Source organism: Ictalurus furcatus, chromosome 13, assembly GCF_023375685.1.
Source record: "Ictalurus furcatus strain D&B chromosome 13, Billie_1.0, whole genome shotgun sequence".
Classification (NCBI taxonomy): Eukaryota; Metazoa; Chordata; class Actinopteri; order Siluriformes; family Ictaluridae; genus Ictalurus; species Ictalurus furcatus.
Window position 1 is genome coordinate 5,302,669 of NC_071267.1, and position 25,406 is coordinate 5,328,074.

The following is a 25,406-nucleotide window of genomic DNA, read 5'->3' on the forward strand; positions in this document are numbered from 1 at the left end:
AGGAAAAATGGGCAAGTGAAAGGATCTGAGAGACTTTGACAAGGACCAAGTTGTGATGGCTAGATGACTGCGTCAGAGCATCTCCAAAATGGCAGGTCTTTTGGGGTGTTTGGGGTGTATGCAGTGGTTAGTACCTACCAAAAGTGGTCCAAGGAAGGACAACTGGTGAACCGGAGACAGGGTCATGTGCACCCACCGAAAGCACCTTCAATGGGCACTTAAGCATCAGAACTTGACCATGGATCAGTGGAAGAAGGTGGCTTGGTCTGATGAATCATGTTTTCTTTTACGTCATGCGGACAGCCAGGTGCGTGTACGCCACTTACCTGGGGAGAGATGTCACTAGGATGCACTATGGGAAGAAGGCAAGCTGGTGGAGGAAGTGTGACGCTCTGGGTGATGTTTTGCTGGGAGACCTTGGGTCCTGGCATTCATGTGGATGTTACTTTGACACGTACCACCTACCTAAACATTGTTGCAGACCAAGTACACCCCTTCATGGCAATCGTATTCCCTAATGGCAGTGGCCCCTTTCAGCAGGATAATACTCCCTGACACACTGCAGAAATAGTTCAGGAACGGTTCGAGGAATATGACAAAGAGTTCAAAGTGTTGATTTGGCCTCCAAATTTCTCAGGTCTCAATCCAATCGAGCGTCTGTGGGATGTGCCGGACGAATCCATGGAGGACCCACCTCGCAACTTACAGGACTTAAAGGATCTGCTGCTAACGTCTTGGTGCCGGATACCACAGCGCACCTTCAGAGGTCTTGTGGAGTCCATGCCTTGACGGCTCAGAGCTGTTTTGGAAGCACAAAGGGACCTACACAATATTAAGAAATTGGTTTTAATATTATGGCTGATCCGTGTATACATGAATAAATATTCATGTAGGTGATAGAAACACACCAATTAAACATTTCCTTTAATGACGCTTTTAAGAATCCCTTACAATTTGTGAAAAGAAGCCTAGAAAAAACAAAGTACACTGAAGACAAGACTAGGAAATATATTTATAGATGTGGGCGTGTTAAGAGTCGCAGTTTTTGTAGCGATCAGAAGAAAAACACCCGAGACTTGCCATCAATCTCCACTACACAGCGTAAATGATGACTATCAAATAAAAGCTTGGAAAATGACCTTTATTGATAGTGTATAAAAAGAAAACAGTTTATGCGCCTTTCACTAGATGCATCAATATCGCTGTTAATAGGCAATATGAAGTAGAAAGACAATATTACGATGACGTATTATTTCTGTAGGACATATTACATCTCACTCTTTCAAATCTGTCAAACAGAAGGCCGATAAAATGCAAATGTGGTTTGTAGTAAACAAGAGAAATGTTCCTAATTGCCTCATTAAAAACACATTGCTTATTTAGTTAATTATTGTCAAACACAAATTTACATGTAAAAGTGCTTTTTCAAAACACAGGCATTTTAACAGATTAAATTAATCACATCTGGGGGAACTACAAAAACAAAGTTATATAACAGATTGAAATAACAAGAAGGAAAAAAAAAAGTGGAAGAAGAGCGTAGAAAGGGATTTCTCTGGATCATTACATGCACAGTGTCCTGTTTTTTTTTAATAGCGGACACCTTGTCGTATTCAAGTAACTCACTCTTGCTTGGGGGGGTAATAATAAATTAGATATTGTCAACTGCCCTGCAGTCATGATGTGTTCAATGGTGTTACGAAATGACACAAAGGATGCATTTGAAAATACAGTACAGTTGTGGGAATATGATACATACAAATATGATGAGAAATATTACCCTGGCTGCATACATTATGAGGATTTACAATCAAATGAAAAAGCAAAGAACACACACCATATGCAACAAAGCTATAACTGGACCACTTAATAGACTCCGTTTCTAAACTTACAGTTACTCAGCAATTCCTCATTTGCAGGCAACAAACTTGTACAGCTGCTACCTAGATTTTGCAACTTACCAAAAGCATCAGCCTGACAAACCTTTTGATAAAACGTGATATCAAGACACACCTGTGCAACTTGCATTTATTCTTGCATGATCATAACTTGCAATACACGTTCTTCTTTTGATCAACACAACAAGAGGCTAACCTGAGAAAGTATGCAGTAAATGAATGATTTAAAATTCATTTCTAAGTGCACGATGGGACCAATAATATGATGGCAAAATGCCCAAAAATGTGCTATTTTCATGCTTCATCAAATCCCATCTTTTCATTTACAACCACTGGACAAAAAGAGAAGGTGTGATCGAACATTGTCTCGTGGTTGACACCTGATCGAGAACCTGATTTGATTGTATTGTTTTGTTATTTTGAGCTCTAGGTGAGTTTAAACGCGGTGAAAATGAGGGGATTATGTTTTTTTTTTACCTTTTCTAAAAGGCTAAAAAAATATGTACCCTTAACTGTCTCTGCCACTTGTGGTATATTCAGTAGTTGATATTAGCATCTTTTCTTTATTGCATTCGTTGATATTGTTAGAATATTTTTTTTTTTTTTGCTGTCCAGCAACAAAGCACATACTATAGGCTATCTGACGCTGATAAATATTGTGTGTATTATTCTTTGATGAGAGGAGCATATTTTAGCTGGAAAATCAAACTGATGCTCTTAATGTTGGGTCTCATGGTTTGGGAGGGGGTCGAGCAGGAGGCGGACATGGGGCAGTGGGTGGAGCTCGGGCAGGGGGTGGACCCGGGGCCACGTTGGGTCCTCTGGGGGGTGGACACTGAGGAAGTGGACTTACAGGGGGTGGAGCCTGGCAGTAGTCAGGAGGAGGTGGGGGTGGGCTTTGGGCACTGGGTGGGGCCTTTGCTGCCTCCTCTTTCACCCTGGTGAAGTTGATGCATCGGCCCTGAGAGAAAGATGAAAGAGAGAAGCAGAATAAAGAGATTAAACAGTGGCTCTCTCTAAGTGACCATATTCCAACAGCCACCGTGATAGCTTTTCTAATTAGCTGTCTTAGCTGTAGCAAAGATCTGCAGCCCTTCTACTCCCTCTTTTTCTATGTCTTTCTGTCTGGAGCGTTTTGGCAGAGCCCCTGTGAAAACCACTAAGGAATGCAGTCTAACTTGCAAAATATGGGTAAATCCCTCATAACCAATTATTTTTCACTAGAATATAGTTAAAAAGCCACTTATTTATTATGCTTTCTTCAACTTTCAAGGTAACGTATGAGCCGTGTGTCCGTGTGCCTCTGCTGCCTGATGTGATGCTGGTGTCTGATCCTGACATGTTTCTATTGCTGTGGCTTCACTAACCCTCTGGACTGACCTGGTTCATCCTGATGCTTTACTTCAGCTTGGAACTATTACACTTTTGTGACTCACTTTCTGTCGCTGTGGAGCGTCCCACATGGATACCCTAAAGATTCTCACTTCCCAAAAACATCCACGTCTCGCCCTTGCTTCGGTGAATAATCTCGCGTAGATTTGTACCCAAGAACTGCTGCAGTAATTCTAAAGACTATAATGCTCACAGTGAACACTCAACACACATAGTATTGTGTCTAAATATGTATATATATATATGATAAAACTTCCTCAGACACCATGAGGATATATATATATATATATATATATATATATATATATATATATATATATATATATATATATATACCTGACTTATTAGAGATCTAAATATAAATCTACACCCAGATGTCTGTACAGCTGCTTTGTGACAATGTCTACTGAAAAGGTCTATATACTATATTAAATGAATTGAACTCAAACTGCTGCACTTGCAGAGCTGAGGTGGGTGTTTATTTTTTGTCTTGATGGCACAAAGACAAATATGTTAGCACAAAATGACCTCCTGACATGCCTACAATTAGACACGGGCCCATAAAGCGGTTTGTTCTTAGCCCAGTGATGAAGTGTTATGCGTTTGAAGTGGCTGTTCTGTAAAGTCAGAACTGCACATGACCTCATCTCTTAACCTACGCCAGTCTGCTGGAGTGTATGTGTGTGTTGTGTGTTGTGTGTGTGTTGTGTGTGTGTAACTTGAAGCCTCTAATTAAGGTTCTGAAGCTCTGCCCATTGCTTTTTACGTCAGAACTACTGAAAGCTTGTGAAGCTGATCTCGGTGCATAACTAAGACCCTGTGTAGCTGCAAAAGAGAGCTGGGCCAAAGAGTGCAGATGAGAAAAACAGACTGGTGAAAGTTAATGACATGCTAAAGGGCTAACAAACACACACACACACACACACAAGAAAAAATAGTACTAAGCTATACCTTTCTTTGTCACTTTAATATGTATCAGATAAAGATACATTCTACAAACGGTGAACGCTTGAGAGTACCACCCCAATGACAAGGAAAGATACAGTTTAGTACCCTTTTTCTCAGAGAGTGTATACTACAGCATCGTCTGCAGAAACTCTTACTCTGTGCGAACTCAAGGACCACTGCATGGCGAGCTTACACGATTACTGTAGTTCACTGTATTTATAGACACGAGTATTAGTAGATCCATGGATCACTAAAATGGCATCTGGCTTTTTATGATATGGAAATGAGGAACAGTCAGAACTCTTTATGGGAACATTTAATTGCCTAAGGTCAGGCCGTTGTGAATGGTGGCATTTAAGTGTATCACTATGGCAAATTCTATGGCGACAAAATATATGCTCAAATACCGCTGTAAAAAACAGAGGGGGGAAATTCATCAGCCTGGATCCGTGCAATAAATGATTCATCCCTCGAAGGCTTGTGCAAAAAGTGATGAAGTAGTATGAGTTTTAAGGGACACAGTAAAATGCTCGAGGAAAAGATGTTGTTCTCTGGGGTTGCGCACTCTCAGAAGGTAATTTGATACAGGAAATGATGCCAATTTCACTTGTTTTCCATGCTCGGGACAGCAGAAAAGTAGGTCTGTGAATTCTTCTGCCCTCTCGTCATAGACTACTCACTGAGCAGTGGGGAGAGAGATGCCATTCCATGAAAATGGTAGAAACTGCTCTTTCAGAATAAACTCAGAATCAAACTTTGTTCAAATTTAAAGTAATTTTGACAAGAGCCATTTCATGTTAATCTGATCCATTATACTTGCTCGTAAATTCACTGTAAGTGCTAATTCTTTCCAGTAATTCTGGAGAACATTCGCAACAGGGTCATTCCAGTTACAGTGGTTATGCCATCGTTTCCACAAATAATGCAAATAATTTTAAGTAGAACCTAGTGAACAGCCAACTACGTGAGGTCCAGTTAGAAGCTGCGTTAGAGTTTACAACTGCAGCAAGCTCATATGCCTACAACGCAATAACAGGAATGTGTACCCATTCATTACAAGGTCAAATCTGAAGCTTATCATCAAAGATCAGTGGTCCAAAGGCAAATCGTATGTTTGATGTGAAGGAATGAGAGCCAGGTGTTTAAAAAATGTAGACTAACTGTCTGCAACTGGTCTACATCGCTGCTTGATTTCACATTTATGGTCAGTTTGAAGCAGGTGGATGACGTTGTCTATGATGTATCTTGGCTCTTAACAGATTTTGGGGTTGCTGTTATTAGTAGATGTTGTTATAGATGGATGGGAAGGGGTGATGGTTAATGTACAGTCATGTGAAAAAATAAGTACACCCCATGGAAATTGTTGGCTTTTTTGACATGTTTGGACAAGCAAACATTTGATCATTTTTGAAACAGCGCCTATTAATGAAGCTGATATACTCGAACGAAACCACAAGGAAAATGAGCTTTTTCAATCATTTATTCAAATGAAATGTCAATAAATGTGATATTCTTCTGTGGAAAAAGTAAGTGGCCTCAGAAGCTAGTATCGCCCCCTTTAGCAGAAATAACTTCTTGTAGGCGTTTTACATAATTGTCCACCAGGCTTGCTGGAATGTCTGACCACTCTTCCATGTAATATTCTTTCAGCTGCAAAATGTTTGAGGGTTTTCTTGCATGTACTGCCCATTTCAAATCCCCTACAACATTTCAATGGGATTCAAATCCAGGATTTGACTAGGCCATTTCATAATCCTCCATTTGTTCTTTCTGAGCAATTCCTTGGTGAATTTGCTAGTGTGCTGAGGATCATTATCCTGTTGAAAGGTCCACTTTCAGTTCAACTTCAACTATCAAACAGATGTCCTCACATGATCTTCAAGCACTCTTTGATATGATGCAAAATTCATAGTTGAATCAATGAATGCAAGCTGTCCAGTAACTGAGGCAGTGAAGCAACCCCAAACCATTGGCTTTATCCTTGCATGTGTCCCATGCAGGTCAAATTTGTGCAATCTCTTTCTGGTTGTAGAAGCATGCACTAACACCAGCAGTTGCAAAACTTACTAGCAGATCCTGTGATCAAATTTGGGGGGTCTTGGAGACTTCTTTTTGCAACAGTCGGTCTGCTCTTGGGTTGAATTTGCTGGGACTGCCAGTCCTGGACTAATTGGCAGTCGTTTGAAATCTGCACCATGTGTAGATGATTTTCCTTACAGTGGAGTGATGTATTTCAAATAATATGGAGATCTTTTTAAATCCCTCACCAGACTCATAGGCATCCACAGCCTTTTTTTCTGAAGGCCTTACAGAACTCTTTAGATCTTGGCATGTTGACACCACACACCTCAATAACAAAGGGAACACCAGACACTAGATATGAAAGGGGTTTAAATAAGACAGCACTCCCTAAGCAGGCTCTAATCACTGGCAACACCTTCAACACCTGATTCTAATTTGGAGAATCTAATATTGAATCTAAGAGAATCTAAGTTTCTAATATGGATTTGAAAGTGTGATTTTCTTTAACAATATAATACATAAACCTGACATATAAGTCATAGGTATTTATTAGGTCCTTCGTAGAGTGTCTGTGAATGATAGGTTTGAGTACTCACGTGATCTCCTGGCTGTGGTCTCATAAGTGAAACTTGGTCATAACCACGGCGAAACAGGGCCCAAATTGCATCCAGTTTACCCTGGACATAAGTAGCAGAGCAGCAGGGAACATTTTAAGTATTAAATATTAAAGGTAATAAACATGCACTTTATAAGACATACACAAATACACACAAAGAAGACATGAACTAGATATTTAAGTAATCTTATATAATTTAAGTATTACAATATTTCTTAATGTTGTATTTTTATTTTTATTTTATAGAGCAGTGTAAGATGACAGGTGCTGAAATGCTGAACTTACGTTAATACAGTAAATGGCAGTAGCGATTCCCTTACCCTAATTGGGGAGTACCACTTCCTATTCTGGGGAGGCTTCTTGTTTCCATGTTTTTTAGGCTTGGGTTCAAAGGGTTCAAACTCCTGCTCAGGCATTTTCACAACTGCATTTTTGGGTTTTTCCAGCTTGGCACCCTCTTCAGTGGATCCCTTCCCACCCCAGCGGACCTAAAACATTAATTGTTGCATAAACACAAACATCAAGAACAGTTCAGTTCTTAGAACCTCATATACATTTGAGGAAAGATGATCAGGTAATGCAGACAAGGCATAGAAGCAAACTTGGGCTACTGTCTGTATGGAGTTTCATGTTCTGTATGTCCGAGTGGGTTTCCTCTGGGTTTCCCGGTTTCCTTCCAGTCTTCAAAACCACGCCGGTGGTTGGACTGGCTACATCTGGCTGCATCAAATTGCCCCTCAGTGTGCATAAGTATGTGAATTTGTGTGTGCACGGTACCCTGTGATTGACTCGTGTCTGATTCAAGGTGTATGCACCATAGATGTGGATTCACTGTGACCCTGACCAGGATAAAGTGCTTACTGAAGATCAATGAAGCACTGTCTAAATTACTCCTGGATGTTCTACAGCATCTCCTGCCTTATTTTAGTTTCCAATTAGGACATCTGGATGATGTTCAGACATCATATGACTCGTGGAGTCTCTTATCACAGCCTCTTTGATTCGGTTCAATTCATGAAACAGTGTTTTGTTTCTTGGATCCAAATGGAAGTTTATATTAATCAAGTATTTTCAGTGATGGTCATAAGGACTTACACAGTTTTAACTCTATACACAGTATATTTTATATTAATGTGATTCACTCACCTCCATTCGTTTTATTCCTCCAACTCCTCGTCCCCCATAGTATGAAGCATCTACAGTTGGCCATTTTTTCTTTGGCATACCATCCTCATCGTCTGACTCCTGACAGAAAAAGGCACATTACACAGAAAATGAAGGTAAAGAAATCCCTGTGTTCACAACAAAGCATGAACAGTGGAGCATCCTAGCAGTCTGTCACAGCTGTATTGTATAGTTTAGTATTGAGTAGACATGTGATGTTGCAGGGATTTCTGTCACACTCCATTGCTAACACACTCTATAGATGGTCATGAGAATTGTTATCAGGAGAACGCTGGCTCCTGACACTGTTTCCCTAAATGCCAGTGTCTCAGAGACGAGTAAGCATGTTCCACAACAGAAAAGCAACATTTATTTGCAAAATAATACTATTCAAATGGGATAAGCGTCATTGTTATGAATTTTAAAGTCAGACAATACTTGGGTTTGCTTTGTTTTGGTCGGAGACATTAGAAAAAATGCTTCTATTAGTGTCTTTAATTGGACGAAAAAGTGCAAAAAAAACGTCTGTTCCCACTCGATACAATGTAATCTTTACCAATATGTGCATTTGGATGCGATGTATATTACCTGGAGTTATTTGTACTGGTCATTTTTGCTTCATGGGTTATATAGCAATTTTAAAGAAGTTAAAGGAAAATACTACTTACTGGCTGTGGGGGTGGAGGTGGAGGGGGCTCTCTGATAACCTGTGGACAAATTACAGATAAATAAAAACCATTTATTTATGCAGTCAAAATAAAAAAAATCCCAGTAACATCCTGCCCTTATCCTATTTCATTATCCTGCCATTGCCTAGACCTTTACTATTTTCATACTAGATACAGGACACAGCCCCATTCCATGGAGCAGGCAACATGCATCCCAGAGTTTAACCACAGAGCTCCACTATAGCCACAGACTCAAAACCTCTGGCTGTACATTTTTTTTCTTCTTCTTTTTTCACTTGAAATTAGCCATAAATTTATTTTATCAAGAACTTGGAGGTCACGAGAAAAGGCAGACAAAAAAAGAAGTCAATGAGGTGTATACTTACTACTGTGCAGCACAGGGGCCAGAACCACCACATGAACAACAGAGCCAACAACAGGAACAGGACCAGCAGTGTAATTAGAAGAATAGTACCATCAAACTTCCAGAGAAAATGGGAGAGAGAAAAAAAGTGTATTCTCAGTAATTTATCTCATTCCTATGCAATGCCATTGCTTTTCTAATTTAAATAATGACTGGCAAACCATCTGTACAGGCCTATACTGACCAGGCTTACAATTAAGAGCAGGGCATAATGAAAGCAGTTAGGGGTTAGTGGAAAAATGTGCCCCGTCTTAAACCTAGTAAGACAATGAACGTGATGTTTCTCGTTTGTGGGTAAGAGCCTGCTACCGCTCAAATTCAGCTGAAAGATCAGTAGGAGATTTTGGGATCGTTAATCTCTAGAGTCCCTGTGGTTTGGCTGTAGAAAGAGCAAAGAGGGGAAAAAAAAAGAACTCACTGTGAGGGAAACAGACCCCTCTTGCAAAATTTAGAGAGAAGAGGTGGGTCTAAAAGCAAAGAGAGAAAAGAGCAAAATAGAAAAGTGGAAAATGGATAAAGAAAGCTAATTATGTAAGAGTTGCCAAATATTCTTTTAATGCATATTTCACTAATTTACTATATTATTAATCTGTTACCATGCACTTAAAAAAACCCATCTGTCAGCAATACATAAACAACCGGTGACTCTCTTGTGGTTACATGTGATAGAATGTGATTGTGTTTGTGTGTGTGTACTTACACACTCAGTTGTGGTGATGTGTACTGAGCTGGTGATGAACGACAGACCTTCGTTCATGCTTACTTGCAGATATACCACCCTGATGCAGACAGAAAACTCAAGATTTGTTTGGAAAATATTCACATCACAACTTAATAATAACCCTTTACTCTTGCATTCTTTACTCTTGTAACCGCATCCCTTTAATTTCAGTTTCACTGAATAGTTCAGAGTATGTCCTTTTTAAAGTAACGTGCTTTAAGGTGAACAATCAACTGAGAGTTTAAGGGGTTAAAACAGCACAGCACACTCAAACACAAAGGAGCTAGACAAGTATATGACTGCAATCAATAAATAAATAAATAAATAAATAAATAAATAAATAAATAAAAAAAAGAGGGCTGGCACCTGCTGATAAAAGTGACCTTTCAAATGAAGTCTCTGATATATATATATAGTCATAGAGTCATAGAGTTTAAATAAAGGCTTCTTATTTGACTGATAAGACCATTTTAGCATAACAAAATCATCACACTACAACAAGCATTTTATGTGCATTGTGTAAAGTAACACGCATTTGCCAGATTATATTGCTCAAGCAAGATTATACAATATATTTAAATTTCATATGTAATTTTGACTGGAATTTAAGAAATACTGATTTAAAAAGTAAATAGTAAATGAAAAGTACATACATCGGCTTGGTAGGGTTCAGACATTTAAACTAGAGATGCACCGATACTAAATTTCTCAGCCGATACGATAACCGATAGTTCTGCCTTTTATTCCTTATTTTAAATTAATAATAATTAATTCCACAATTCTGAAAAAAAAATGCAGATAAAAACTTTATTCTTTCCATTTCTCTATTGTTTCCAGAAAACACATTACTCAAATTAACATTAACACATGAACTAAATTCTGAAGATTAAAGTAAGATTATTAACTTATTGAATGTTATTAATTCATATTAACATTGACTGAATTGTAAAAATCCTCCTGTTAGATTCACATTCACTCTCCACAAACACAAGCATTTCTACTTCATCACTGACATCAAACTGGTCATATATAATATCAACCTTTTTATATATTAACATTAACTGGATATGAAATATACTACTCTAGAAATATATTTTTCTGTGCAATATATTCTTTTTTGTCAACCCATCTTCATTTAAATCTTTGAATGGTGTACTGGAGCTTTAATTCAGGGCGAGCAGCTCAACAAAAAAACATTAGACTCGACGCCGAAACTCCCGCTTCACTGCTGCTCACACCCGGTAGAAAATTTGATCAGTGCAGAGATTACAAACTGCAGTTTTGTCATCATTCCACACAAGAGACATCATCTTTACACACAGCACAAAATCGATGTATTTTCCGGCCCTCTTTTGATTGACAGGAGATAATCGGCCCTGATCATTGGATGTTTGTAAAGCGTGAAAAATTCCCTTTATCGGCCGATACCGAGTATTACCCGATACATCGGTGCATCGCTAATTTAAACCCTACTGCATTTAAACTAGCAATAACAATAATGATCAGATTTATCAATATTGATAATAAGCATGATGCATGCAGGGGGGGTTTCCTCCAGGTACTCCAGTTTCCCCCCCCAGTCCAAAGACATGAACGGAAGGCTGATTGGCATGTCCAAAGTGTACGTAGTGTATGAATGGGTGTGTGAATGTGTATGTGAGTGTGCCATGCTATGGATTGGTACCCCGCCTTGTGCCCTATACTCCTTGGGGTGGGCTCCAGGTTCCCCGTGACCCAGTAGGACAAGCAGTATTGAAAATGAATGGATGGATGGACAAAGAGGAAATGACTTGACTGATCTGTTAGATCAGTAAGATAAAAGCAAGGGGCTACATGAAGTCGGGCTTTGATCAGACATTGTGTGTAGGAGAGAAATGGAAATAAAAAAGATGGAGGACACAAGCACAAACAGTGAAAATACTGCCTATTGTCTAAGAGGCAATTTATGGTCTAAAATAAATGATATCTGTGTGAGTAGGGCAGGCCTGGTACTGGCGCTACTGGTAATCAAGAGAAGAAAGCCAAGATGGATGATGAATGAAAGAGCCATTGCGGTTTGGAGTAAAATAGTGAAGGGGAGTCAGAGAGTTTGTGGAAACCAAACATGCAATTAGTTAGCTGCAGGTCGATTATAAGAAAACACAGGACAATAGTGACAGACATTAATGAAGGGTAGAGGATATAAGGTTTAAGTGTTGGCGTCCGAAAGCATAAAGAAAACAAGGATTGTAAAACAAAGTAAATAATTTATAAGCAATAGCTTCAGTTTATGTAAGAGGCTGAGGAGGAGGAGGAGGAGGAACTGGAATGTGACCCCTGGCAGGCATCATAAATGTGTACTAATGTGAGACAGGCTTCTACTTCCTTCTCTCAAACAGGGCCACTTACTTTCCGACCTCATTTATACTTGGCGCTGGACACAGCATGAATGTGTCTTCTATATCAGCAGGCCGCACATCTAATGAGACAAAGCAAAAATCATTACTGAAATCACACACTTTAACACACATCAGCATTATAAAATTAAAGTGAACCCATGATGACAGGATGAACTGTTTGGAAACGTGACAACCGTTTTGAGGGGAAAAAAAAGACTCACTTAAGGTGACGGTATCGTTGATCTTGAAGCTGCACAACACCTGGTCTATCTTTCTGGCATGCAAAAAGCCGTTGCCTCGAACCACCACTTGGAACGACTCTGAAACATTAATTCACGTCTTTTATGATAATGCTCACCTTGCAAACATCAGTACATTATACAGATCCAAATTTGGACAGTTTTATGATTTTACCAATCCACACTGAGCTTCATGTTAAAACAATCAGCACTTGAATACGGCAAGGCTTAAACCACAATGAGCTAATGTTCCTCCTGAGGAAATACTTCTTCCAGGTTTTATCCTCACATGTACTAATATATATATATATATATATATATATATATATATATATATATATATATATATATATATATATATATATACACACACACACACACACTACATTCCCACTGAATAAATCTCAATGAAGCTCATGAATTTCAGTAATGGTGTGTGGTTATTCTGAGGCATTGTATTGTAAAACTTCACACTGTACTGTACATGCACTTTTTCTTCTCTGACTACATTTACATGGACAGCAGTAATCTAATTATTGAGCTTACTCTGAGTAAGATAATATTGTGATTAAGGTGTTTACATGAGTCGCTTTTAGAATACTACTGTCATGTACCCGTTTTACATGTTATAGAACATAATTCGATTAACGGCACACGTCATTACGTCACCGCGCCACGCCGTCCGACGTTCCCTCCAGAATTTCAGGTATCAACAGACAGTTCATCTTCGTTATGTTACCGTATACAGTTTTGGGTCTTTTTATTGAATTTTTTTACGAACGCTTTAAGTGCGGTTAATTATTTGTAATGCTATACGTGCTAATAGACGACTGCTTGAAGCCGTGGGCTGCGTCCCAAACCGCGTACTTACCGTCTATATAGTAGCCGAGATACATGTATTTCTCCTACTACAGGTCTGTAGTAGGCAAGTATGCGGTTTGGGACGCAGCTGTGCTCTCTTATTTGCTGTAAAACATTTGAGCACTGCCGTGTGTGATCGTGTCCTGTCGCAAAATGCGGTGAAAACTCCCACACGACGTTAATAATGTGATTAAGGTGTTTACATGTCTTAATACATGTCGATAATGCGACTAAAACAGGAGTACTCCACCTGTCTTAATTCGATTTGTGTTCACTTCGAGTATGACCTTAATCGGATTAAGGTAAGTAAAAATTGCTGCTTACATGGTAGTTTCTTAATCACAGTATTGTCTTAATCGGGTTAATAGTGGATTATTGTTGTCCATGTAAACGCACTGACTGTTGCCAAGGACATTATCTCAGGTCTGTTGGGAGTCATTATGTTAACTACCTATAAATCAGATTGAATAAGAAATCCCATGGGATAAGGATCAATAATGTCGAACTCGTCTATCCATCTCATGGCGTGAGCACAGTTCTTAGCAAATAAGAAAAGGAAAGAAAATGTGCATTGACTGGGACATTTGCCTTACTGCCCCTACCTCCTGCACATACACTGGATGGCTCAACTGCCAAGATCTCAATACAGGACTTCCTGATGATCTGTTAAAAAGAATATAAAGGATTGTAAAGTGATAACGGTTTAACACAAACATTTTACTAAACCTTTTGCAAAACTGAACCAGAACTCTACCGAAACGGAATGATATGAATGTCATATTGAGAATGCCTGTGGTTGTGTTAGATGTCTGTAGCTTTCATTTCATCTGTCTTTTATTAAGCAGGAGTCTTTGTTTACCGAGTCAATCACGCCTCTAAGAGCTTGGAATCCTCCCGTCACAGGAAACACGTGCTCAATGGTGTCAGCTATGGTAGCGAGCTACAGTAAAACAAAAACACAGATTTTATTGAAGTGTTGTTCAAATGTCCTGTTGGGTCCTTAGAGCATGTGCACATGACACTAACGCTGCACACATGTTGGGTACAAAGCAGGACATGAAATTAAAAACAGTATACATGGCGTAGAGAAACAGCTTACTGACAGTTTCGCCCTGTGTGCAAAAAAAACATTTTTTTTTTCACCTGCGTCTCATTGAAATCTTTCACTCCAACACAATACACAATGGCACCCAATGCTCTGGCTCTGGCAGCCTGTGACAGGAAAAACAACAACAACAACAACAACAACAAAGTGTTCAACTGTTTTATTTTAAACCCTCACAGCAACGTTCCAATGAACCTTAAAAGCACATGTGAAAATGTTACGTAAATGCTGGGTAGTGATTTTACCTCCTGTTGCGCTGCTATAAGTGGTTGCTCATTCAGTTCTCCATCAGTTAATGCAATAATCACACTTGCTTTGCCTGAATAAAGAAAAGAAAGAAACAATGATGTGATTATATTAGTGTTGGTTATTCAAACTGAATCTGGGACTGTAGAATCAATACCCAAGTTGTGAAGCTTCACAGGGGTCCTTAGCATGACTCACCAAAATTCTCCTGATGTATTTGTTCATTTGCCTGTGAAAGATGACAACACGATTAACACACACACACACACACACACACACACACAACTACAAAAACTACACTGAGAGCATGTGTAGTAAGGAATAAAACACAACAGGGCATGCTGTTATAGGTAAATAATTAACCGTGGAGTGCTGTGATATGGCCAAGCATGAAGTGTATTGTTCATTGTCATTGTTACTGCCCCAAAGTTCATTCATTTCCTATAACAGCATGCCCCGTAGGCTTTAATTCCTCTTATACCACAGCCTTTCGTCAATTACTACATTGTTTATTAATTCAAGGATACTTTTTTTTATCCCTTTAAAGCATTTAAACAAGTTGGTTGCTGTTATCATGTATCCTGTTATAGCAGCTGCAAACAGTCGTTCACTCACCAGACTCGTTTTTGTTGTTGTTGGGTTGTCGTTTAATTAATTAATGAACGGAAAACTTTTTTTTTTTCTTTTTGGCGGAAAACTAACTGACTGTTTCAAAGTGCTGGTACTGGAGACTCCTTCCATAACTGTTAAATAAACATAACCTTAGAGAAAGCTTCACTATATCTACAATTAGATTTATGTGGCGTGTCTGCCATACAAGTCACTGTTATTACCACTAAAACTATTAGAATGAGTGCATTAAAATGATTCTGTGATTTGCCTTATAGCCTGAGCTACTGCCAAAGCTGCTAATAGAAAATAAATCAACACCGTCTGACCATTACGGATAGAGAATTCAACAACGCTGTGGTATAAACTGTATTACTGAATTACAGAGAATTATCAGAATTAACAAGTAACCTTTTGCAGGCCAAGATGCATGAATGTATCTCCTCCTGGGATTTCCCTTCTTAGGACATTCAGGCCTTTGGTTATTTGTTCCCTTGGAGAATTGGAGAAGATTTCATTTCACTGAAAGTCACATTTCATCTCACTGCTGCACCATTCAATGTGATTGAATGTGAATCCAGTTCAAAACATTTGCATGGCCATAATAAATTTTAATCAGATAACAGAAATCACACACACTGTGTGCACTGATCACACACAAGTATGCATAACACATTACTTACAATACACATAAGTATACGTAAATACCTGAAGACTGAGCTCCTCTGACAGCACTTAAATGTAGATATACAGAAATATATTCCGCAATGGCTATGTATGATTTATACTCTCTTTTGTAAAGCTATCACAGATACAAGATCTCAAGGTCTTGCAGTTTTATTATCAGGGGGCCAAGCACAGAAGTTGCATAGGCACCCGATTGTTATTCAAATGAGTCAGATTTTAGCTTCTTATACACTACACGTATACTGCTCTCTTAATGCAGAACACCACAGATCTGTTGTGACAAATTCATTGTTACTGAATCAGACTCGCCATACCTGCTTTCTGTCAGTCTCATTATTGTGTTTCCTCTGGATGAAAACACGATGAAGGACATTCGTAACAAGGGGCTACGATACAAAAGAGAGGCATTAATATTTATAACGAATACCAGTTTTCTATATACTACTTTTAAAGGATGTAAAATCCCACCACCACCACACCAGCATTGACAAAAAAATAACAAACATTTAAAAGGACTTGGTATGTACCTGATAAATTTCTCAGCCAAACTTTCAACAAAAGAGTAGATCTCATGCCAGTGGTGTTTGACACTTCCTGATCTGAGGAGAAAAGGAGTCAAAAACAGTCTTCAATGTGTGTATGAGTGGGATGCCTGTTCACACTGTCCAGACTGGACAGTCCAATTCATGACTGTCTGGCCATCAATTAACAGTATAATAGTTTTAAATCCTACAGGATGTGACTTTTTTTGTTCACAGAGGAAAAAGGAAAAAGGAGCAGCTTCTCCTAGACAGGGCCCCTCTCGTTTTGCCCCTCTCTGTGCTCTGACTCCAGGCAAGGCAGTAAAATCCTTGTGAAGGTTGAACATTTCCTGTCCCTGCACACTGAGGGAGGCATGGGTGATTCATTATTGACACATGGGATGTGATCTAATTGACTCTTGAAATCTATGCCAAATTTCTGAGTCAGTCAACTTTAGAAGATCGTCATCTCCAAAAACACTCGAAAATGTTTCTTAATATAGATGATGTAACTAAGTCTAGTCTGAGCGCCAGACAACCACAGCTCATAGTCTCCCTGTCTTGCAGTTTGAGATTTCAAAAAGTACTCTTGTAGAAAATATAACCTTTTGACAAGTTAGTAGTTCAGAGAAATGTTTTAGCTCCAAATGTCATGTGAAATTTTGTTTTTAAAGTGTAAAAAAAAAAAAAAAAAAATTTTTTAAAAGCTTGCTAATGAATTTTTTTCAACTTGAAAGGCAGTAATCAAAGGCACAGACTGACTCAGCGAATGAAAACTGGGAGCGTGGTTTTCCAACAGAGTCGACAAAAAGACAAGCCAACACAGAACATAACAAGCAAAACAAAGTAAAACCAAAAGAAGGGCAAACACAACTATGGATGTGAGGGTCAGATGAAGGACTTGTCGCCATTTTCAACTTTAGGTTTCCTAACCTCACAATAGAGGCTGTTTATCTTGGAAAGACATACTTTTCTGAGGTACCAGCAATCCTAGGATTGGTGCCTAGCTAGCAGTTTTCTCACCTGTCCAAACAGTGATCAAGGAGGAAGTGGCCATTTTCATGTGAGATCCTTGATGAAATATTTTCTGGCACTCCTGCTTTGATCTAATTTGAATTGAGTGTAAGATTCAAAGGCTCAGATTTCAAACACTATGTGTTTTTATGAAGAAGACGATGATGTAGTATGATGAAGCGGTATGATATTTAAGGGTAAATAATATGTGGTTTCAATTTCAGTAGCCTGATTGATGTTTCCCCCATACAGTAGATGTGCATATATCAGGACAAGAGTTAGTATTAAAGACAAGGTAGGAAAAGACAATGGATTTGTATGCAGATAAAGTACAATGTGTAGCTGAACTGGCCTGAGAATGATTGTGTTTAATCAGGTATAATCAAGTCCTCAAAGTAGATAACGAGAACCCGATTAAACAAATGAGACAAAAATATTATACAGGGTCATTTATTTACTGAGGAAAATGATCCACTATTACATATCTGTGAGTGGCAAAAGTATGTGAACCTTTGCTTTCAGTATCTGGTGTGATCCCCTTGTGCAGCAATAACCGTAACTAAACGTTTCCAGTAACTGTTGATCAGTCCTGCACATCGGCTTGGAGGAATTTCAGCCCTTTCCTCAGTACAGAACAGCTTCAACTCTGGGATGTTGGTGGGTTTCCTCACATGAACTGCTCGCTTCAGGTCCTTCCACAACATTTATATTGGATTAAGGTCAGGACTTTGACTTGGCCATTCCAAATCATTAAATTTATTCTTCTTTAACCATTCTTTGGTAGAACGACTTGTGTGTTTAGGGTCATTGTCTTGCTCCACTTTCTCTTGAGATTCAGATTACAGACAGGTGTCCTGACATTTTCCTTTAGAATTCGCTTATATAATTCAGAATTCATCGTTCCATCAATGATGGCGAGTCGCCCTGGTCCAGATGCAGCAGAACAGGTCCAAACCGTGATATTACCACCACCATGTTTCACAGACGGGATAAGGATCTTATGCTGGAATGCAGTGTTTTCCTTTCTCCAAACATAAAGCGTTCTCATTTAAACCAGAAATTCTATTTTGGTCTCATCTATCCACAAAACATTACTCCAATAGCCTTCTGGCTTGTCCAGGTGATCTTTAGGCAGCAATGTTCTTTTTTGAGAGCACTGACTTTCTCCTTGCAACCCTGCCATGCACACCATTGTTGTTCAGTGTTCTCCTGATGGTGGACTCATAAACATTAACATTAGCCAATGTGAGAGAGGCCTTTAGTTGTTTAGAAGTTACCCTGGGTTCCTCTGTGACCTCGTGGACTATTCCAGGCCATGCTCTTGGGTTGATCTTTGTTGGATGACCACTCCTGGAGAGAGTAACAATGGTCTTGAATTTCTCCATTTGTACACCATCTGTCTGACTGTGGATTGGTGGAATCCAAACTAATTAGAGAAGGTTTTGTAACCTTTCCCAGCCTGATGAGCATCAACAAGTCTTTTTTTCTGAGGTCCTCACAAATCTCATTTGTTCATACCATGATACACTTCCACAGACATGTGTTGTGAAGATCAGACTTTGATAGATCTCTGTTCTTTAAATAAAACAAGGCGCTCAATCACACCTGATTGTCATCCCACTGTTTGAAAACACCTGACTCTAATTTCACCTTCAAATTAAACTGCTAATCCTAGAGGTTCACATACTTTTGCCACTCACAGATAATAATGTATTATTGGATCATTTTCCTCAATAAATAAATGACCAAGTATAATATTTGTGTCTCATTTCTTTAATTGGGTTCTCTTGATCTATTTTTAGGACTTGTGTGAAAATCTGATGATGTTAAAGAAATCTGATGATGAAGAAAATTCTAAAGGGTTCACAACCTTTCAATCACCACTGTACGTAGGTATATATTTTTATTTGTAAAAAACCTTATGTGACTATTAGTTGACTCAACAGAGCTAATTACTTGTCTTACCCAGCTTGACTTAATTCTACTACACAGTTCCATACCTTATATCACAAAAAACCCATCACATAGATATTGGCATGCATTTGGAAAGAATACCTAAATAACGGTGTACTAATATAAGAGGACAGGTAGAAAACTGTAGAAGCCAAGTGTGATTCAACCTTAAAATTCTTACAAAATTTATGCAGCCAGTTCCTTATCTGAGAAGAGAACTTTCTTTATGGATATCTTGCTTTCTAATTCAGTTTCGGGCAAAACTCCAAGACAACACACAGAGGAATGGGGAATGAGTAGTTATGCTTTGTGCAGAGTCAGCAGTACTCTAATCCAGATGATCCCTTCTTCAGGCCCCATAATGGTCAGAGAACTGCTCATGATAACTTGCTCCTGACACTCTAGAATAAATGAAACTACAATTTCATTTAAGCCAAGGTAATATCAAGAATCTCCTTAAGTCCATGTCTAGTAACCCTCTTGAATTATATGTCTCATAAGGATCTGCTGAACAAGAGCTCTGAAAAGAAAGAACTAGCTATAAGAACAGTAGGACAATAGAGAACCATTCACACATCGTTTTTTAGACAGTTCCAACACAATACCAATATACTGTACCTCTTCCTAAAATAAAGAGTTATTTTCCAATATGGTCTCATACGGAGTTACATGAAAAGTTAGCAGTTATAGCATTTCTTATGATTTCATTCATATTCATCCCAGATAAATTTCTTTTGCCCTTGCTATCCTGTTGCCTATATCAGCTGACGTTATGGGAACTGGGCATCATGATTTGTAACTTGTAGCCTAAGGCCTTGGAATCTACTGCACCTCAAACCATTTTCTTTCTCGTTCTATTTATTCTCTATTCTGAACATTGACTGTTTTTTCCAGGCCCAAGCCCAGTTTGAACCACTTTGCTAACTTTTCCTGCTGCTATTCAGTTAACCTTCTAAGGAACTGCAACAGTGTGGTAATGTTTAACTAGGCATTAATGTCTCCATAACGCCATAGCTATGGCTCTTTATGTTGAATCCAGGCCCATCATCTGGAGCTCAAGGTGTCCTAGACAAACAGTGTGTCAGGAGTGAATTTACATGTTGCAGCTGTTGTGAACCACTGTCATGACGCAACACTTTGGCTAGTTTAAAGTAAAGAATGTTTGGTTGAAAAACAGCAGTACCTCACTGTTTTTTAAAGTCAGCTGTAGAGGCGCACATGAAAGGGACGTTCACTGAACGTAATGGCATTGTTACAGAAATACATTATAAAAACAATAACCATGTGGACTGGAATTCCAACAGTTTCTACATAACGGGGCTTCTAACAGTACTAAAAGCTCGACCCTGTCAATCCAAAACAGTGATATCAGCAACACGAAACAACCTGGCATGAACCCTAATCACAATCTGAATGGTTCAAACAAACTGTAATGCATAAAATTGTACTGGTTGCTATTGTGAATAATATAACTACATACAAAATAACTGTACTGTAATATATCACATTACTGTTATAACACACATGTTATCAGTCCTAAAGGATCTGATTTTTGTATTAATTATATGTACTGTGATAATTAGTCTCAGTATTTATTATTAGCATTTTATGCTAATCAAATATAGTCAGATATTGCTTACTTCTGTTATTAAAGTATTAGTTGGTTTGAGTGATGTGGTTACAGCATACCTATTAAGATAATGTTTATGTTGATTTGATTCTGATTTGGTCTTAGGCAGACATAACTGTAAGTATAATTAAATATTGCAGGCTTTGGTGATTTGTTTGCACATTAGTAACAACATTTCTGGTGCCACATGTATTCCAGCACCATGCACCTGTTCCTGGGAAGTTTTTGAGCTAATTTACATGCCAATCCTATACATCTGCAGATGAATCATAAACCATTTACACTGAACTTACTTGTCCCTCTAATACTCCTTGGATCGTTCAGAATTCATTGTATGTAAAAACATCCATGATGTCATAATGAACTGTCAGCCATTTTGAATCTGAATTAAACCAAAATGTCTTCTACAAATTTTTATCTGACCTTCAGGAAACTTGGCAAAGTTGATATTCAGTCAACGTATTACTGCCTGAAAAAAAAGGACATTCAATGGATTTATATTTCTGTTTGCTTGTAAGACATGATCAAAGTCAACAGTGAAGACACCCAATAAGAAGTGACTACTGAATGCCTTGATGAATCCTGATATAGTGAATAATTTTGAGTAAGTGTATTTATTATTAGAGAGCTGAATAGGTATTTTTTTTTAGCAAAATAGTGAGTGGACCCCCTATGATCGCTGCTTGTGATTATATTCTATATGTATATCTTTGTTCATTCTATTTTGTGGTTTTTCTGATAATTTTACAGAATCCTTGTTCTATATTTCATTTTGGGATCCTTCATTTATTCCTTCACCTTCAGTAGCTACCCATGGTCAGGGTCACGATGGATCCAGAGCCTATCCTAGGAACCTGGGGCATGAGGCAGAAATACACCCTGGAAGGGACACCATTCCATCACAGGGTAATAAACACACACACACACACACACACACACACACACACACACAGAATGCAGTTTCATTAGCCTGCAGTTGTGTGTATGCAAACCTACTGGGTTTACTAAGTATCACTTTTTCCAAAACCTTGTAAAAGCCTTCAGATTATTTAACTATTTCTGCTGCTCTCATGAGGAACACAACCTTGACTGACCCAAGAACTTTAGCATCTGAAACAACACACTTCAATTTGCTTTTTAATTGCATTGTATGTGTGTATGAATGGAAGTAAAAAAAAAAAAAAAAAAAAAGCATTTACAGGCTAATATAATGGATTTCCGGAAGTGAAAGAAAGTTTTATTTTTATTATGAAGGTCAAATAGGAGTTCCCAAGCCCTCCACTTTGACCTATAAATTGCACTGCATGCATTTAATTAAGCGTCAGGTGGTGAAAAAAGCTATGCATGTAACTACTAGAACAAATTACGCGTTTCACTAGAAAGTCACGAATAAGCAAATGAAGCTTAAATAAACTAAATACGCACATCTCAACTGTTTTAAAGAAGCAAGAAACCCATTTGTGTGAATGCTGAGCTTGAACACCACAGAAATTTCCCATGTGGCGTTGGGATCTGCACCAAAAAGTAGGCCACGGATACTTAAAGACCCTGGCTGACTCAAACATCCTGTAAAACAAGATCCTGAGAAACATATGAGAAAATGGGCTCTCACTGGACTCTATATCTCCGATTGAAAAAACACGGAGATTGTTTTTGTCTGAACTGCTTATTCAGCACAAGTTATCAAACCCATCCCAGACCGCTTTGTGTCATTACACAAAAACACAGGGATGGATCGAACACAGTGCCGAGATCAGATGTTTTTATACAGACAACAGGTTAAGTACATTTGAAAAGAAAAGAAAGAAAGAAAGACTGATGCATTTTGTGGCAGTACTTTATGCACATAAAAAAATAAACAGACAATATGGAACAAAATTAGAGGTAAACCCTGCTGAAAAAAAAACAACAACTAAATAATAGAAACCCTCACACAATGTGTAATGGTTTTAATGGGAATTGTATTGGTTTTAATGGAAACTGTAACAGTCCCTGTGGCTCTCTACTGTGGATACCATGAAGGAACAAGAATGATAATGGTTTTAATGGGAATTGTATTGGTTTTAATGGAAACTGTAATAGTCCCTGTGGCTCTCTACTGTGGATACCATGAAGGAACAATAATGGTGGTAATGGTTTTAATGGTTAGCTGATGATTTGTAATGGTATTTGTAGTGGAAACCATTAGAATTTCTGTGATGTTTCTATTGTTTTGCTTTGTTTTCAGCAGGGAAGTGACTAACAGTGCTTTCTGAGGGGGGGGAAAAAAAAAACATTAAGACAAATATCTACAGAAGTGTTGGATGCTCAAAGATTTCATAGGTACTTACTTGTCTAGGACAAAATACAAGTCGAAGGCACCTTGACAAGACCTCTCCTGGTCCTCTTCTTGTCCCTCTGCCACACCACTGAAGGTGAAAAGCAAAATCCCCAAAACAACCAGGACAAGAAACCCATTCTTCATAGAGCTCGCCATCCTTTAGTTTTAGTTGCGCAAAAAAGATAAAAAAAAAAAATCACTCCTCAGTAAAACAAACCGATTTTTACATTATCCCCGGTACGTCTTGTGGGGAAAAACAAAACAAAACAAACAAACAAACAAACAAACAAACCACGACGTCGTGAGGAGAAAGGATGAAGCACAAAGAACGGAGACGGATGTTGAGCCCGTCTTTCCTCTCATGAGAGACGGACGAGATTCCCCACAGAAGTTCACAGATATGGCGCTCCTCTTTTTGACTAAAACCTCGAGAAAACATTCATTCACTGCAATGAGGTGAAATGAGGAAAAGGGCGACGTTAAAAATCTACCACTGGGTGTTTTTTCTCAATCAAATAAAACTTTATATTATCGCTCAAAGGAAACGCTTTCCTGACGCGACGTTGATGCTAAAGATGCTAACGCGAACCAAAGACGTGTAACCCTCTCAACAAAATGAGTGCAGAGGCAAGGACTTGGCAGAAAGAAACAGACCTGGTGTCATATTTCCACTCTTTCAGGGGGAAAAGAGAGAGAGAGAGAGAGAGAGAGAGAGAGAGAGAGACCTGACATTTTTCAGGACTTTTCATGATTTCTTTCGACATTAATGCCACCACCATGATAGTCAATGTCACACCCACTGATAATTCATGATTTAGTAGTCCAGTTTTCAAGAGCAGTTTGCCAGGGTTTATTGGAACATATTATTGAAGCCATTTTCTGTTGATAATAGCCTCATTTGAAAAAGGGGTTTCTCAGAAATTTTTCAACCAGGAAACCATTTAAGTGAATAAAATCCTCAGCACACATGGACATATCACCTCAGCAGAAATGAAGCTGTTTGAATGGTTATTTATTTTCAACAAGGTGTTTCTTATTCCGAGATCTATTTTGAGGCCCAGAAAGTTTATCCTGTAACATAACATGTAGAAGAATGATAACAGCCACAACTGAATGATAATAATCACTTAATAATAATCACTTTAATAATAATCACTTTCCTTCAGGGTGGGAATGACACACAACATAATGGAGTTGTGATGTGGCCATCGCAATGTTTATAGGACACATTGTTTTTAAATGATTGTGGTTCGAATTAAACCCATTGAAGTTATACAGGCTAATAACTATCAGAACTCTATAGTAAATACAACTTTGATAATTGTGGGTTGTGATTTCCACCACTGTAACAACAACAACATCAACAACAACAACACCAAAAAGACTATGTTGACTATGTTTCACAAAACACTGGCTTAGACCTGTTTTAATGATTAAAATTATACTAATTTAAATATTAGAAGGTATCCCAAAATTCTCCATACATAGCGGAATATGTACAGTATGCCAGCAGCACATTGGTTGAGCTTTTGTCAGTAGATGTTCGTGGACGTCCACTTCTTGATTGGTCTGCAACATCTTTTTGAATTTGTTAATACGTTTGGCAACAGTGTCGTGTTTGAAGTGCTTGCCATGTTTCCTGTTAAAGTCCAACGCAACCTTGCCTTTTCCATTGAAAAATGTTTTGTTGAGAGATGAGACAAAAAATAGAATTTCTGGTTTAAATGAATTGGCACCCTGTCCAGGGTGTACCCCGCCTCGTGCCCGATTCTCCCTGGGATAGGCTCCAGGTTTCCTGTGACCCTGAGAAGGATAAGCGGTATAGAAGATGGATGGATGGATGGATGGTTTAAATGAGAAAGCTTTATGTTTGGAGAAAGGAAATACCTTATCCTATCTGTGAAACATGGAGGTGGTAGTATCATGGTTTGGGCCTGTTGTGCTGCATCTGGACCAGGACGACTTGCCATCATTGATGGAACAATGAATT

The 25,406-nt window shown here is 38.5% G+C and overlaps 1 protein-coding gene across 1 annotated transcript; it reads right to left on the minus strand.

Moving 5' to 3' along the window:
• Positions 1-1,122: 1,122 nt before the first annotated feature.
• Positions 1,123-24,009, minus strand: antxr1c (ANTXR cell adhesion molecule 1c). The gene is made up of 18 exons (XM_053639746.1): positions 23,427-24,009; positions 16,506-16,577; positions 16,293-16,364; positions 15,703-15,784; positions 14,881-14,911; positions 14,682-14,755; positions 14,475-14,543; positions 14,191-14,271; positions 13,934-13,994; positions 12,453-12,551; positions 12,242-12,311; positions 9,833-9,911; positions 9,095-9,190; positions 8,709-8,747; positions 8,023-8,121; positions 7,197-7,364; positions 6,857-6,937; positions 1,123-2,859 (listed from the first exon to the last, which is right to left on the minus strand). Exons 1-18 carry the CDS (start codon positions 23,570-23,572, stop codon positions 2,629-2,631), a joined length of 1,650 nt encoding a protein of 549 aa, XP_053495721.1. The 5' UTR covers positions 23,573-24,009; the 3' UTR covers positions 1,123-2,628.
• Positions 24,010-25,406: the final 1,397 nt, after the last annotated feature.